Raw genomic sequence first — 17,700 nt, forward strand, 5'->3', positions numbered from 1 at the left:
GACTTGTGGTCAGTCCATTGTTCAGCTTCTTGTTTGATGTGTCTCCTTTTCTCAGTGAGGCTTTTTGACAGCTAAACATCAGCTAAACAGGGTTTGTTAAGAGTCTAATTTTCTGTATTTTTTAACATTTCTTGCTTTATAATCCGGAAACATGAGTAACTTGTACTTAAGGGTCATTCTGAATTGAAATAAGTAAGTGAAATGGGGTCTCTGTCTTTTGCACAGCACTGTTCTACTATACATCCAAAAAATAGGCCTGCTTTGTTGTAAGCTGGTATTTAACCTTTCTTTTCCTCTGATTACACACAGTTTATCCCTCCCCTTTGTTTTCCTGGGTGGAGTAACAGCTCTTAGTCACCTGAGACCTGTCCCAGAAGAGCATGGCCTGTCACCATGGCACCATTTCTATCCCGAACTACACGCAACACGCTCTTCTACCCCCTCACAGAGCTCTTTAGGGGCTTCTGATAGGAGACCGTCGCAGCTCTTTCAGGTGGGAGTCCTTTAATTATGCTAATGCATTTCTGTCTTAAAATTTAGTGGGGGATATTTACAACACCAGCCTGTGTTCCCAATTAAAATGTTTTGACGTTTTATAGCGCTCCTGAGCAACCACTGTAAGCACTTTGCCTCATAAATTATTCATGCCCAGCACGACCTGTAGCTGAGCTGGAAGGCAACCTGTTTGTGAATTTAAAAGGAAGTAAAACACTTTTTTTTTCCTCTGCTGTTTTTTAACTGAGGGATACATGATAGGTTTGTGTGTACCGGAGGCCGCACGGCTGTAATCAGAGCTAAAAGGAGTGGGCCGTGCTGAAATAGGAGCGAGTGATAAAAGGTGTGCTTTTGATGTGTCACTGCAGGAAAGCAGCATGACCAGAGGCTTCACTTTTCGGGCTTAAACCTGGTGGCTTCGAGTCAAGCTGTTGCGAGCATGAACAGGTAACTTGTTTTTGCTGTGTTGCACCAACCAGTTTCGGCCCGTGGTTCAGTATTTGCATCCGGACTGATGGCTGTATTTGCATTCAGATGATATCTCTATATGCTGTGTGAGTTTTTTGTACGTGTTTGGGTTCTTGTGTAATAATTTTGTAGCCATGCCTTTACACCATCCCAGTTATCGGAATGAAAGTACGCAGGAAAAAAGACCAGTGACTTCATCACTGCCCAGAACACACGCAGTACACCAGCAGTGCTCTCCTGCTGCTTTTTTTCTGGTGCTGCTAGATCAAGGACAAATAAAGCTTTCAAAGTGATAATTGAAACATCTTATAAGAAAAAGACAAAATTAAGATTAAGATGTGTTTTTGAGCTATTTGATGACCTATAACATATATAAACTAGTCTTTGTACCTGGAAACCCATATAAAATATTGTCCTTGTGCAGTATGGTGCAAAAGTCAGAGACCACCTTTCATTTATTTAACTTTCAGTCAAAGTGTTGATAAAGTACAAGCTGTTCTCACAGGTTCTATTCTTTTAAAGAGCCTTGCTTTCGGTTTCTCAAACAAATCTGAAGGGATATTTTTCCACACCTCCAAAGTTCAGTCGTAGAAGTTGGTTGCATTTTCTGCTTCTCACAGGTAATCAAAAACATTCAGTGATTGTGAATTCTGGACTCTGGGGTGGTGAGTCCATTGTTTTGAGAACAAATGGATTATCTTATATCCAATCTCAGAAATGTAAAAACATTGGACGTTTTTTCATTGGACGTTTTGACTAGAAATTAAATGAAGGGAGGTCTCTGACTTTTGCACAGTACTAATTTCATTTTATTTTTTAAATAAACATGTGTTAGTATAATAATAATACAATATCATTGTTTTCCAGTGGTCATAACACTGAATTTGTTAAACTGAGCCAGTCTGACCATGCAATTTGCGTTTTGGAGGTCCCTTGGTTTAGCCTTGGATTAGAATATTTTTGATTGAAATATAATTTTAAAAGAAAATTTAGTTACATTTTAAATTAAAATGTTAAAATATTTAACTGTTAAATAACTGTTAAATTAATTGTTTAAATATTTTATATTACATTGTTGCATAGCCATGCCTATATAGGTTGTTCAATAAAAAAGAAAGAATGATTATTCTGGTTCAAGTGGGCTAAACAGGGGCCTTTATTCTAAAAGAGCCTGAATAGGAGGGTGGTGGATTTTGTGAGAAAAGAAAAAAGTAAGTGGGTGCTTTTATTGTTAGCTGAGAGCACACTAGACTGTTGAGTTTTCCTGAGTGTTTTTGAGCTGTTTGGCAGTTTGGATTGAACGCTTCAGTTATGAGCCAGACCCCTGACTCCACTGAGTTTCTTGAGGAGAACCTGAATTTCACGTATATTAATAAAAGTAACATACAAGAATGGCCTCTAAGAGACCTACAGGGGTTAAAATGAAAACATACATACATACATACATCATCTAAACCGCTTATCCTTCTGGGTCGCGGTGGGGTGCTGGAGCCTATCCCAGCTGTCATTGGGTGGAAGGCAGGATACACCCTGGACAGGTCGCCAGTCCATCGCAGGGCAGACAGACAGACATACACAATCACACACACACTCACACCTAGGGGCAATTCAGCATTTCCATTTGGCCTGACTACATGTCTTTGGACTGCGGGAGGAAACCGGAGTACCCGGAGGAAACCCACGCAGACACGGGGAGAACGCGCAAACTCCACACAGAAAGAACCCCAGTTGCCCAGCCGGGAATCGAACCCAGGCCCTTCTTGCTGTGAGGCCATGCCGCCCTAAAATGAAAACAGTTTTTTCAATATTTGTGAAAGGGCTATTGACTTGGCATTACACCATGAAGGACACTTGGTATTTCCTTTATGATACAATATGATACAACCCTGCGCATTCTTTCTTAAAACACATCAAAATGAAAGTTCTTTGTTAAATTTGCAGACAAATGTTATTAATTTAGTTAAGCACATTGAAAGTTTTGAAACATGTTCTGATTTTAGAGGTTTCATACATAAAATCGTGCCAAACTTTGCACATCTTATGTAACGTTATATATCAGCATGTGTGGTCGGATGGTCGCACCATCTGACAGTAGGAAGCATGAGTGCCTAAACTAAATTTTATTTTGATGCATTGAAAATATATTTGTGTAAAGGAGGTATTGTAGAATAATGTGATCAATGTCATGTATTTATAAACTTGTTTTATAGGAAAATAATGGGGGCGAATAAGGCATATCATGTAAGTGACCATGCTGCACTCTTGGTCAATGCGTTTTCTCTCAGTGATAGTTGGACGGTGGGAGAAGGAGGTAAAACGCCTCCTGAGACGTCTGCTGGTGCACAGTGACATCATCAGAAATCAGAAAGCGTTTTATAGACTGGGAAAAAGTAATTACATTTTGATGGCAAAAGGAGATTTTTTTGATGAGTTGTGCTTCATTTGATTAGGTCCATTTTAATTTCAGGTTAAATTTTAAGTTGAAGGTTCTCGAGCTAGTCAAAAGTTGGGATGTATCAATTGTAGAAATGTTTTAGAATAATGAAGACATCAAGTAAATGACACAATTCATATGCAATTATTCCAGGCACAAATATTGGTCTCTTACCAAATAAGGCTCTTTAGATGTTGCCCTCCCTTGACACAACACAGCTGATTGGCTGAAATGCTTTAATAAGGAATTATAATTAGGATGATAGAATGATTGTACTTCCAACTCTAAAGAATAAAAAAATGTGCTTGTTCAGAAAAATATTGCTTCAAAGCAAATGTCTTGTTTTCATACAGAGAATTTAAATGTTATATTTAGTATCTATAACTTCAAGCATAAGCCTTTGAGTCAAAATATAAGAACATACCATCAGCTGCGTCCAAACCTTTGTCCAGTACTGTACAGTTCTAGGCTGACTTTACATCATGTGGAGGTTCTTTAAACTTACAACACTTGCACATCTCAAAATAGTTCTTTGAAGGACCATGAACTGAAATGTACTTCAGGGAAATGAGAGTGCTTCTTCTATGGCATCACTCCAAAAGAACTCTTTTTGGCACTTTTTTGTACAGAAAAGCTGCAGAAACCTGATAAGATCTCAGTGAATTTGTTTCATAACAAGACATTGCTCATACAGTTTGAAGTGCGAGCACTCACCCAGCTGATAGAGGCTCTTTGTGTGCCTCTGCTGTAATTGTGTTTTGATGGTCGGACCTCACACTAATGTACGATCTCCATCTCGATGGAAATGTGCTTGGACAGGCATTTTGTCTAATCATCAGCACACACACTGACTCACTGTGTTTCTGGATAATGCTGGAAATGAATTCTTTCTCTTTTTTTCTGGTTTCTCCGCTTTGCCAGGCAAAAGCATTTGTCTTGAGATCCCCGAGCGATTGAGTGGGATGAAGTCTCACACAAAAGAACACCCAAGCACAAATTCAAATCATACTGCTGCATAGAAACTCCTGCACTCATAGTCTTAAAACTCATCCTACAGGGTTCTTGGCTTGTACATAGTCTTTGGAAAAACCATTCATTTGTCTAAAAACATAATGTGCAAGTTCTTTAAACTTTCAAAATGATCTTTACAGTCACACATCTCACTTATAAACATGGTTCTTTAGAGGAATGGTTCACTGACAAAACAAATTTACACAGGTTTTTTTTTATTTGCCTCAGTTGTAGTTCAGCCAATACATGTTTGGTGCTCCAAGGCTCCTCTTTTAGTTTTGCACTGCAACTACAAGGCTAATATAATAGAACTCTATGGGGCAGATTTACTAAGAGAGGCATTTATTTCTGATGGTCTAAAGCTTTGTGCTGGTGTGGGCAGCCGATTTTATGTAATATCTTCTAAGATCTTCCATATAAATGAACACAGACACAACTTGGTAATAGCACAATATAATCTCTTGTTTGACCCACATGTTTTTTAGTATGGAAGCCTATTTTATCCTTCTGTTTTAGGTTTAAATTGTGCCTTTTTTTTACTCTGACTATATAATAAGTCTGGCTGTGCTTTGCCTGTGGACCATGTCACAGTGTCCTATTGGAGATGGCTGTTTGAGTTTGAGGATAATGCAGAGCTTTGGTTTTTGAACATTTCACAGAGAAAAGGTGTGATTGTTTGTGAAAGGCTGCAAATAGAGTTTTACTCTATTTACTCTCTTCTTTCAATATAGTAAGCCATTATTTTTGAGAAAATAAGACATTATTTCAACACAATAAGTTACAAAATGAACAAAAAATAAGCCATTATTGTGACTTTCTGTTTTGAAACACATTCATTTTCGCCTGGAAGAATGAGCTGAACTTGAGGTCCATGCTGAGTGCATTTGGAAACCACGTGATGTTATAAAATCCTTGTTTAAATTCAATGCATGCATCCTGGTCAATTGGGAACTGTATAAGTTTGAACATTTGGTGAGCAACATTAGCCTCGCAGCTCTAGTACAAACATAAAGAAGCAAACTTTAGACACCAAATATGTCTTGGCTGATCAACTATATTTGGGATTAAGGAGAAGTTGTGTAAATAGCAAGGGCCCACCAGCAGGCCCTAAGTTGTATTACACACTTCTGTAATGTAAGGGTAGCTCAGCTGGTTTGCACTGAAGTCCCTGTAGTTGTTGAATAATAAGCCTTAGTATTAGTATGTAATAAGCCTGGAATTTTAAGGGGTTAAAAAGCAAACTACTGAAAGACTCTGAGTGAATATAGTTCTTCTACTGCATTGCTCCAAAGCACCCTTTGGCACCTCCATATTTTAATTTACAATAAACCTCTGCCTTATTTTCTCTCTTTCTATCACCTTATACAGGAATCTAAAAAGACCCACCACTGGTCAGTCATGGTGGTCCTGGCCCTCTCTTGCCTTACTTGGGGTGGTAACCCTATCTCTTGGTTCAGGTACGTTCTCAGCTGCCCCTTTTCTTCCTCATTGTGCGTTAATGCTGAGTGATACTGGTAAAAGTCCATATTACTGCATAATAATTTATGTCTGCATTAATAAAGATAATAATCCCATGCTTCCTATGTTTGCTACTCTATGAAAAAAGAATGTAATATGATTTTTTGATTACACTGTTTGGATATTCTTTTGCTAAAGTTACACCAAGGGGGTGCCACTGTAATATGTAAATGTCAGCCAGACAAAAGCTAGATTTCCAGGAAAGTTACTGCTTATGTAATTTGTATGCAAAAGACTGAACACCCCTGTGAGAATTACATGTTTTATTGAGTTTCTAAGTGAAAAAAAGTCAGGGATCAAACACAAATATAGCATTTTTTGCAAAAATTAGTGCTCAACTTCTATGCATTTCCTAAATGTAACTTATTGGGGGTAAAAATAACATAAAATATAAATTTTGCATAACTTTTGCACTTGCCAAAATTTATGTTTTATTTTTTTTATCCTGAATTTAGCAAATAAGCAGTACTTGTGCATTACATGTGCAGAAGTGTGTTCTCTGTAGAGGATGTGTTCACTTATTTACACTCATAAAACCAAAAAACATGTCATTTGACTAAAGGCACCCAAACTTTTGCATACAACTGCATATCGCCTGAGCAGCTGTAGTTGTTTCACAGTGTGATGTTAGAGACAGCCGTTTGTTTTGTTACAGTCTGAGGAGAATGAAGAGCTGTGGTCAGTGAAGGTTTCGCTGAGAAAAGCAGTGCTTCGAGCAGAAGTGAAAAAAACACTAAGCAAACTATTTCCTGGAATAAAATGTGTAGAACTGAACATGTTTTTTGTTTCGAGAGAGAAAAATGGCTTTGAAACTTTTAAGCTTTGCATGAAAAGAGAGCCCTTGAGAAAGATCTTGGCTTTTATGTGTAAAATAAGTGCAGTCCACTTTTCTCCATTCTGCTGGATAGTGTTACGCAAACAAAGGCAGCCGTGCCCTTTAACATAGCGCTGGTACACTTTGTATCTGTGGTATGTACTGAATTGTGTCTTCCTCTGATGGTGTGCAGGGACTCTGGCAATGAGGGTGACCTCCAGTGGGCCTCAGACCTTACAGCTGGCCCAGGGGGAACAAGCAAGAGTGGACTGCATCTACACCCCAGACCCTGAAGACGTAGGAGAACTGGACATCGAGTGGTCACTGGTCAGTCCAGATACGACAAAGAAAGACCAGCTGGTAAGTTCACCTTTATAAATAAAGGTGCTTAAAGGGTTCTTTTTGGCATCTTAATTTTTTAGAAATGTTGGGTTTGAGTCCCTTTCATTTCCTGTAAAAATGGCAATTAGGTGATTCATTTTTCAGGAGATATACTTTTGAAGGGATTAGATATAAGATAGTCCACTTGCACGTTTACCCATACAGCATTTAAAGGGCTCATACCATGGTGTAACTAAATATCCTTGCTCTTTTTCCTCAATGTAAGAGTTTGGTGAAGTACATAAAATATACTGTCCACTCCTTGGTCCATATGTAAAAAAAAACAGCAGATTTCAATTAATCAGTTTTGTGATGTCACAAAAACAGCATATTTATATACTTTTGCCTATGCATCCTACAGCAGTTTAGCCCAACCCAGTCACACTGAAGTTTAATTGGGTTGGAAAATAGTCATGTAAAAATTAATTAACTGTTTTTGGTACATAAATGCAAACACACATCAGAAGTGAACCTCAGGGAAATATTAAATATTGGAAAAAAAATTGAAAAATGTATAATATTAGCTCATTACCAAAATACCAGACAATCATCATATTGAGATAATCTCAGGTTGAATGTGCAAGGCAAATTTCTGTTATGACCCGATGCAGGATTTTCTAGATGTGGATTTTATAACATGTAAACACTTTTGTGATCACACATCTGTCTGTTTTGTCCATCAGATCATATCATACTCAGGAAGAAGTAAATATCTCCATGGCGACCCAGCATTAACCAAAGGGGTGGACTTTGCAGCCAGTGACCCCTCTCAGGGAGACGCGTCTCTCTCCATCAGCTCAGTGGATGCTGCTCATGCTGGAACGTACCAATGCAAAGTGAAGAAATCTCCTGGCGTGGACATGCACAAAGTCTCAGTGGTGGTTTTAGGTAAAGCAGTCCAACTAATGACAAAGCTATTGCAAAATTACTCACTTCAGTGCCTGTAGATAACAGACTAATGATACTAAGCAGGCACCGGTCATTAATGCATGTCCCAGTGCACATGTACTTTCTTCTTTGGTGCTTTATTTCTCTTGTTTTTGGCAAAGAATAGACAGAACAATGAGCACACAGTGGAACAAGTTTGGCAGCTTTTTGTGTTTTGCACAGCTCACTTTTTTTAAAAGGCTGCTAAACCAGAAATACAGACTTTTCTTTGAAACAAAGATGCATATCATTAGATAGGAACATGCACTGTGTTCAATTGTGTCTTTCGAAAACAAATGTATTCATATGAAGGAGAATAAGAGAAACATCAGGCTAACCAGGCTGGTTTTGTGGTCATTTTGTAGTGTGACTTAATGAATTAAGAGGCCTACATCACTTATGAGTTTTGCAAGGTTTAGTCATAATTCATTTTTATATGACCTTTTTCCAATCTCTCCTTATTCTATAAGTTCTATATTCTATATTACTGATATACTGATACAAACTCAAAAAAATATTTTTTTACCTGAACTTGAATTTTGTAAAGAACACAATTGCACACAATGAAGTTTTTTTTATTTGACACAAAACAATTTACTAAAATTGCCAAAACTTAATCTGCTATCATATTTCCAACTCAACTTCAAATACATTGAACACTGAACATTGTTCATTTACTAGTGCTGATTTAAGCTCTGTCACTACAACTTTACTATCAGAGCCCAGTCAGTTCCATACTCACCAGTACAGAATAGTGGCGGATCTAGAAGATTTGACCAGAGGTGACAAAGGGATGGCAGGGAGTTTTGATAGGGTGGCAATATTACAGACATTCCTGCAATGTTTAAACCCCTTAAAATCCCAGGCTTATTACATACTAAAGCTTAGTATTCAGTAACTACAGAGTCTTCAATGCAAACTGACTGAGCTATTCTTAGGTCTTAAGGGTACAAAATAAAGCTTTGAGACCACCGGTGGGCCCTGGCCATTTAAGGGGATAAAGTTACCAGGCAGGGGGGCGGGGTGTCGATAGATTGGAGAGCTGTTGACACTGAAACAACTCAACCCTTCATGGGAAAGCTGGACATACAAGAACATCAGATGTACTTGTAATGCAAATGTGGCACCAAGGGGTGTGGAGAGCGGTGATGGACAGAGGTTGCAGAGTTGTTTCGCTATCGGTTACCATTAATGGCAAAGCATGACAGACCAGACATACTTGCAACTTGCAATGCTAATGAGTCACCAGGGTAGGGGAGTTTGGGGGCAGTGGGGTGGTTGCTAGGGGATAGCAAAAACAATTTTCCCTTTAAAGGCACAAACAACCACTCCACAGTGAGGTGGAAGCCAATGATGTGGCAGAAAATTTAGGGTGAACAGTCACATTTCAGGAAAGCCACTAGCCACTCCGACCACCCCTATAAAACCACACATGGTAGGGAATATGGCAACAGGCTTTTACAGCCAACAATAACAACACTAAGCAATTCATATACAATGTAAGCAGGCACCCAGGGGAACACAGCCTAGAGGGAAGGACAACACAGAGATGTTATGTAAAAAATAAGAGGAAAGACACACTCAATATGCAAACAGACAGAGCCAGGAACCAATAAAATCTTGTTTCCTGAGCCAAACTTTCCACCCTCAAGGCAACAGATTACATTTCAATACATTAATCCAATAATTCAACTCAAAGATCCTATTTGAATGTATGATGTCATCAAAAAGAGTTCTCCTCACTCAAAACAGTTAAGTATTGTAGAATACATGCTATTTAAGTTCCAGTGATGTAATATATGTGGGAGTGCATCTTGTGATACCAGGGTAAAATCCCATGAGAACTGAAAAAAATCACAATGCATTCTCTTTCATTAACTTTGGCTGAGTGTGTTCTTTTAATACCAATACTTTGTAAAATGAGTCAATGCAATTTTCTTAACACATACAGAACTTCTATGTTTTTTGAATGATGTGTAAATGAGCTCTGTGCTGATTGGCTGCCAAGTATTGGCCAGGGTTATTAAAGTTTTGACATGTTCATTAGTTTTTATTTTGGTTTAGTTTTTCAGTTTGGTTTTGGATTTCAGTTTAGATTCATTTACTTTCAAGGGGACGTTGATAGCTTTAGTTCAGTTTTTATTTTCTGGAAAGCAATAATTAGCAATTTAACAGTTTTAGTGCAATTTTATCTGCTGTTTTAGTTTAGTTTTTAGTTATGTTGAACGCTGTGATAGTAGATGTTTGATTATCATAAAATAAAATTAAAACAACAGTAGACTGAGCTCTGCTCGGTTCCAGCTTTCCATAAAGTCTAAACACAGAAATGTTCCACCTCTAAACTCTTATTCATGCACTGAAAAAAACTAACACTAGGTTTATTCTCATGAATTCAATTTAGTTTAATTAGTTCTACAGTAGATACTGTATTTGATTTAGAATTCATGTCTGTTTTTATTTTTATTACAGTAAACGAACATATTTTTCACTGATGGTTTTAGTTTTAGTAATAGTTTTAATTAACTATACTGACCCTGGTATTGACTCTGCTGAAACACTGGTTATAACTTCAGGGAAAATGGGCAGGGCTAAACTGCTGGAGGCTAAATAGGCAGGATATATGTACTGTAAACGCATTTGTTTTCGTGACATCACAAAAAGAGATTTCAAACCGATTATTCCTAAAACGATCCAATCGGCTTGCTGGTAAAGCTGCAAGCAGGAAGAGTCCTCTGTCTCTGTGGAGATACGTGTCGCATAGTACATGCTAAAAAAAACATTTTTTTCTGTTAATGTGGCTTTGAGTTTCATGTTCATAGGCCACTTTTATCTGAAAAGATAAAGCCCAGATAAAATGGGCTTTACAACATATGGGCCCTCTAAGGAGTCCATTTTGTGTTTTTTATTTTCTGCATAATTCAATAGTTGAGATATAAGCAAAGTCAGCAGAGTAGCTTGATATGAGATTGTAGACAGACAACTTCAGATTTCTTTACAGTGGTGGTGATATTAACCATGGGTTGTGATGTCTATAGCACAAATATAGCCATTTTATTTACTATCCAAAACCACCAGTCTACCTACACATGTCTTCTGAGTTTTATATGGAATGTTGATGGTAGTAAAATAGTGATAAATCTGAAAAAAAAAATGGTTTTTGTAGGGGAGATATTTTGCCTCACAGCACTCTGCATGTACCTCTCCACCACGAATGGATTTTGAACATGTTTTATGCCTTAGCCTTCTCAGAACTACCATAAAACAGGGTCTCAGTGTATCAGGCAGTGTATTCATAACCATTTCATCTAAGATCTTTCTTTGAGGGAGCTTTTAGAGGTAGACCACCACTGTAAACAGTTCTAACTCTAAGTTTCTCTAGAACAGAGTATTTCACACCAGACCACTCTGGAAGGCTTTGCTTACATCTCAACCATTTACTTATGCAGAAAGTGTGAACAATTGGTGGAATTCCCCTTTAAGTGACAGGTTCCGTGTTGCAGTCCTTTTCCAGCATTCGACTCCACCTGACATGTTGATCCTTTTCACACATTCACCTTATTAACCAAATCATCGTTTCTCTATTTATATCTATATCTACTGTATCTAACATTAAGAACCAGCTATATGCTATAACTATTATCAAAAATATGTTTAGAATTTAACAATAACAAAAACAACAACAATATTACTGTGCACCTTTTGAGGCCTGAAGGACACAGTACAGAATCTACAGAGCATAAATCTAAAACACAGAGCGCTCTGCATCTCTGGATGCATCCCGTGTGCCGTTTCCATTATTTCATCTGTCCTTTTTGAACATCCACCACATTGATTTTTCTTTTTGGCTTTGCCACACTCAGCATTTCCCCCATTTCACTTGTACAATTCAATCTCCTTCTGTATTACTTGGGCTACCACCCACCTCACATTCACTCGCAACCTAATAGCGTCTCCAATCTCTCACACTGCATGTGTCTTCCTTTACCCTTGCTGCATCTGTCCTCCACTTTGTGCATATCTCTTGAAGGGAGCTTTTTTCTTTTAACAACTCTTCTGTTCCTCTGAATGTTTTCCCTTCATCTACTGCAGTCAACGGGAGATTTATTGAATGTTATTGAACTGAACAGTGGGGTTTTGTTATTCCTCTCTTTGTGTCAGAGAGGCCGTCGGCGCCGAAGTGCTGGGTGGAGGGCGATGAGGCCGTCGGTCAGCCCGTGTCCTTGCGCTGTAAGTCTGACCAGGGATCCGGACCACTTCAGTACGAGTGGAGGAGAGAGAGCGGGGGTCCTATTCCTCCCTCCGCCACACAGAGTGAGTGCGACCTCTAGTGCTGATGGATTATTACCCTGACTCATGATTCATGAGCAGCAGGGCAGATTAAAGCTGTGTGAATATTTACTGTGTGAATATTTGCTGTGTGAACCTTAAACTCTAAAGACCCCTCAGGGAGTCCAGACTTTTCAGAGTTTCTTATGCTTATAACTACAGAACCTTTTTTTTTTTTTGAAAATTTATTTTTGTGACATTACAAAACCAAAAAAATAAGCACATGCTGGTTTTGCTGCTTGGATTCCATTAATGAACTGTATGGACTGGGAAGTGAATATGAAGTGATATGTTTTGACACTTAACGATGATTACATGCTACATCGATCTCTTCTTTTTTCAAAAAGCAAAAAGCATTGTATGGGCCCTTTAAGAATAAATATGGAAATTTAAACATTTATTTTGATTTCTGGCCTTTTCTCTGTTGTCAGACTCTGTTCTGGGAGAATTATTAATCAGCAATCACTCTGTGGACTTGGCTGGGATCTATGCGTGTGAGGTAGCCAACGCTGTTGGAAAAGAGCGCTGTCGACTGAACCTACAAGCTATAAAGCGTGAGTGACCCTGCACCATCAACAAACTCAGTCTATATTATTTTACATGTTTGATCTATACTGTTATACTGTGATATTAACATGTTGCTTTAAGGCAGCATTATTGATGATATAATCGGTAGATGATGAACATTATGTCCATTATGACAGTGACTGTCAAGAATTTATTTTTTATTCATAATTTTATTTTGTGCATTTTATTGAGGGTATCCAACAGTAATTACCTTACATTGTTCATAGTGTACAAAGAAAATCCATTAAATTCAAATAAATGGTAATATCCCTTTCTGTACATGTTTTTTTCTGCCTGGTAAACTGTGTGAGGCCATTTTAACAAAACAGTACATCCTAAAAATAGATTGATCAGGTTTGTAAGACATTTTTAGCATAAGCATTTCTTTTTAGCATAGCATAGCTTTATTAATGCAGACCTAAATATCATCTGATACTTTGACACTGTGATATATTTATTAAATATTGTGATATTAATCTTTATCAATACAATCTCAGCAATAAACGACCATTCAAATGCTGTCACTATGGTGGTAGCCTTGATGGTACATCAGCACATTTACTAAGGGCATAAGTGTACTAGATTCTTTTGCAATTTTCTTTTTTATTATATTTGTAACTTGTACTGACTCTATATACCTTGTATTGAATCCAGGCTTCTGCATTATTCAATTAATTATTCAATAATTCAAATATTCAATTATTAAAATGGCAAAATATGTAACCCCTGGTTCCTATTACTGCCACTGTAAAGAAAGACTGCACGTTTCTCATCAATGAACCATTTCACCTCAAACCACTCTGAATGACTGGTTACAACTCAACCACTGCATTATGCAGAAATTTGTAATATTTTGTGAAATTCCCCTTCAAGGTACACAATTGAACCTTAAAGCTGCACTATGTAAAAAAATTAAGTGAAACTGAAGTAACATTAGTGAGTCAGGAGAAAAAAATATGCTAAAGTATGTTGAACGTGTGCTGCTGTGAATCACCCTGTAAAGCCTGAAATAATCATTTAAAAATCAGAGGCATTTGGTTTACTTACAGAGGCATTACTAAGTCATGGCCACGCATTAGGAACTCATTCCCACGCCTTTCTAGGTCGTGGCCATGACTTAATTATATTGTTCTCATGCTTTAAACAAGCATTGTTTCTTATTTATACAGGCTGTCACCAGCAGGGCTCCATAGGTTGGATTTGGCGGGAGTTTTTTTTTTTTGGCCACATCTTTACGTGTTAACATCACACGCACAGGCTCAAAAGGAAGGTCTGCCTTGATGCTTAGATCACAAATGCAAAATCAAAATTATGCTAATAAGGATATGATGACAACAGTAGATAATTCACTCACACCCTCTGAAGATGCGTCCTTCGCAAATTTTGACCGCATTCTCTTTGAAATCTCTTTCAGTGCACATCTTCCGATTCGTCAGAAGCAAAATACACAGTACAAAGTGTTCTTCTGAATGTTGCGTGCAGTTGCACATTTCAACACATTTCAGACCTCCAGAAAGGTCTCCAAATCCCCAAATCTTTCATAGTGCAGCTTTAAGGAGCATATTGGACCTTTTAGCATACATACACATTGTTTGTATCTGTATAGTGCCCTGTTTTCTGATGTATGGCTGATATTGCACAGCCCTGACTGACAATACATGCACTCTCAAAGTGATTTTAATAGTTATAACATAGTAAAAAAAACAAAACAAAACAAAACAAAAAAAAACCATATATATGTATATAAATATATATATGTATGTATATATATATATATATATATATATATATATATATATATATATATATAGCAAGAGAGAGAGAGAGAGAGAGAGTTATTTTATAGCTTGTAGTATAGTATGCCTAGTGTTGTACAGTGTTGTACCTAATTAGTGTCTTTGTGTATGTGTAGCTCCTAACAGAGCTGGGGTGATCGCTGGCACCGTGTGTGGATGCTTACTGCTCATTATAATCATCCTCATCATCATATGTCTCCTCGTCTTCAGATGGGAACGAAAACGCTATGAGAAAGAGCTCTCCAATGAGATCAGGTACTGACCCTTTTCTGCATATTGGACACACTGTGGGGACTGTTGGCTTACAGGCAAATGCCACAGCTAGTGTTTAGAAGTTAAGTAGGTATTGTTCGCCTCCACCTTCAGTTCTGCAAAGGTTCTTGAGTCCATGAAATGGAAACAGTAGAGTTGCTGCACAATTTTCAAAATTATATAATGCCGTTTATGAACTTTTTAGGAAAACAAAAAATGCCATTTGCACCACACAACAGTGCACAAACTCAAATATGCCAATTGTTGATGTCTATTTTATTCAGGTTGAAAATCAAACATGGACCGTTCAACTGATTTAGAGCCCCATAGTAAAAAACTATTTTTAAGAACAATTATGGATTCAGGCCAGAAGGATTATGTTATAATCTATTTAAACACATTAATTAATTGAGATAGTAATAAGCTAAATTCGTGCAAAATCATCATTAATAAGGGGCTTTCTATTGGGAGGTGGTGGTCTTAAACTTTAACACCTAAATTGTAACCCCAAATAATACAGAATTTGTTTTGCTTTTTTACCCTATTTATGGTTTTTTACAAAATCTGTTTGATCATGGTAAATATTTAGAATTGCCTTGAGTTTAAGTTTTAAATAAAAAACTTCACTGAAAAAATGTTTCCATGTCACTACCTGAAACACAAAGAGTATTAGTGTGTTTTAGTGTGTTTTAGCTTGTTTTAGCCACACCCCTGCATTTTAGAGCAGAAAGTGAGACTGTATCCCTGTCCCTCATGGCCACATAGTGAGCAATTAGTCCTACTGTTTTGAAGTAAATGTGTCCAAAATTCTGAAAATCAATGTGGATCATTAAGAATTCTCACTACTGGAACACATACCTTCCGCAATTAAATAAACTTTTGTGTTTTAATGAAAAATTTTATGATTATATGTGTATATGTGTATCCAAAATGATAACTTTACAGGAGAATGAAAAAAACATACTTTACTTTTAATGTAAGTCTATGGAACCAGACTGTTTTCCCAAATAATTTGAGCTGTTTCTTTTGGTTCATTCATCATGAAATTTACACACAGTGTAAAGGACAACAGGCATTTTCAAATTATGTCAAAAACTGAAAAACGATGGAGAAGCGATATACAAACTGTTCCAACAGTGATATACAAACTTTAATGCAGAAATACTATTTGTTTGCTGAGTTGTTTACTTTTTGCAGTAAAAAAGAAAAAATGTCATATTTAAGTGTGTTCTCTGTTAGGATGAATTAACTTATCTTCAGTTCAATCAACAAAAAGCATGTTTAAACTTTTGCACATGACTGTAAAACTATCTACCCAGCCTTGTAAATAATACTCTGTGTACACTGGTCTCTTTCAGAGAGGACGCACCGGCACCTGAGAGCCGTCCAGCCAGCCGCGGCTCGAGCCTCCACTCCAAAGTGGCCTACAGCCAGCTGAGCCAAACCCACAAACACCACCCGTCCTCCGCCAGCACCAGCTACACCGCCGCAAAGTACGACAGCAAATACGGCTACATTGTGTGATACAGACTCATTTAAAGCTCATTTTACCTAAAGATGATGCTCACATGCTACTGTGTCTCTTCTATGGGTGACGTACAGCATATCGTACGTGGCATATTGTTTGCTGTTCAGTGAAACATTTGAAATGGGTTCTCTTTATTAACGCCAACTGTAACATGAAAGTTTTACAACTTAGACAAAAGTTTTTAGAAAGACATTTAAAGTGCATTGCCTGAGGACTGAAGGAATATAGTCTTTGCTAATTATCATATTTTTTTAGTTCTTCATGCAAATGTACCAATTTTCATTGTTATCTTGTACTAATTTTGTAAAGACAGATAAGGACATTATACTGGAATCCTCAGTGTAACACTAAGTCAATTATCTGCAGATAAGATTCTAATCAGCAAAGACTTTTTAAACTCGATTAACATGCCTCTCTCCACTGATACTGTGAATAGGACACTACAGAAATCATGCTTTCCACTTTGTTTTTGTGATCTTACACATTCAGTCAGCCCAAAAGCATACATGATCCTAGATCTGTGGTCTCAAAGGAAAAATCAGTGTTTTTTACAGTAGAGATTCTATATTGAAACAGACAAGCTTCTTGACTGAGTATATGAAATATATATACTTTTTAAATAAATATGATAATTAAAGCTGTGTCAAATGCAAATGTATTTCTGCTGATGAAGTAGAACATCAAATTAAGCATGATATTAATCTGTGCATAACAAGAACTTCCAAACAATCAACTATTTTAAATTTATGTAGATGTTTCTGATCGTTTACTTAGTTGTAACTGCGTGTTGCTTTAACCTGGCTTGCTCTCACTGTGAGTTGTGTACCGGCTTCAAAATGGTGCTACATTACAGCTACCAAAATGCTATGGGAGTGAAGTCTGTGACTTAATTACACAATTCAGTGATCAAAAACACTTACAATGAAAAATAGTTACACAGTCCCCAGGGAGAATCTTGAGAAATATCTCAAGAAATATGATTTAGCCCACATTAGGGTGAGTCCCACTCCCCCTACGTCCCATATTCTCTCTATTTTAATATCTTGTTTTATATCCTCTGAAGTCATTTTTGCTCTGTAGCTTTAGACGTTTGTGAAGCAGAAAATATTATTTTCATTTATTTATTTCATTTCATAATATTGTCACTGTCCAAAAAAGAAAAAAATTATATATAATATTAATT

The 17,700-nt window shown here is 37.3% G+C and overlaps 1 protein-coding gene across 1 annotated transcript; it reads left to right on the forward strand.

The window, feature by feature from the left end:
• Window positions 1-373: 373 nt before the first annotated feature.
• Window positions 374-17,603, forward strand: vsig8a (V-set and immunoglobulin domain containing 8a). The gene is made up of 9 exons (XM_036595064.1): window positions 374-493; window positions 864-942; window positions 5,777-5,865; window positions 6,934-7,100; window positions 7,805-8,009; window positions 12,207-12,359; window positions 12,806-12,928; window positions 14,854-14,992; window positions 16,348-17,603. Exons 2-9 carry the CDS (start codon window positions 935-937, stop codon window positions 16,511-16,513), a joined length of 1,050 nt encoding a protein of 349 aa, XP_036450957.1. The 5' UTR covers window positions 374-493; window positions 864-934; the 3' UTR covers window positions 16,514-17,603.
• The last annotated feature ends 97 nt before the right edge of the window (window positions 17,604-17,700 follow it).

Source organism: Colossoma macropomum, unplaced genomic scaffold (genome assembly GCF_904425465.1).
Source record: "Colossoma macropomum unplaced genomic scaffold, Colossoma_macropomum, whole genome shotgun sequence".
NCBI lineage: Eukaryota > Metazoa > Chordata > Actinopteri > Characiformes > Serrasalmidae > Colossoma > Colossoma macropomum.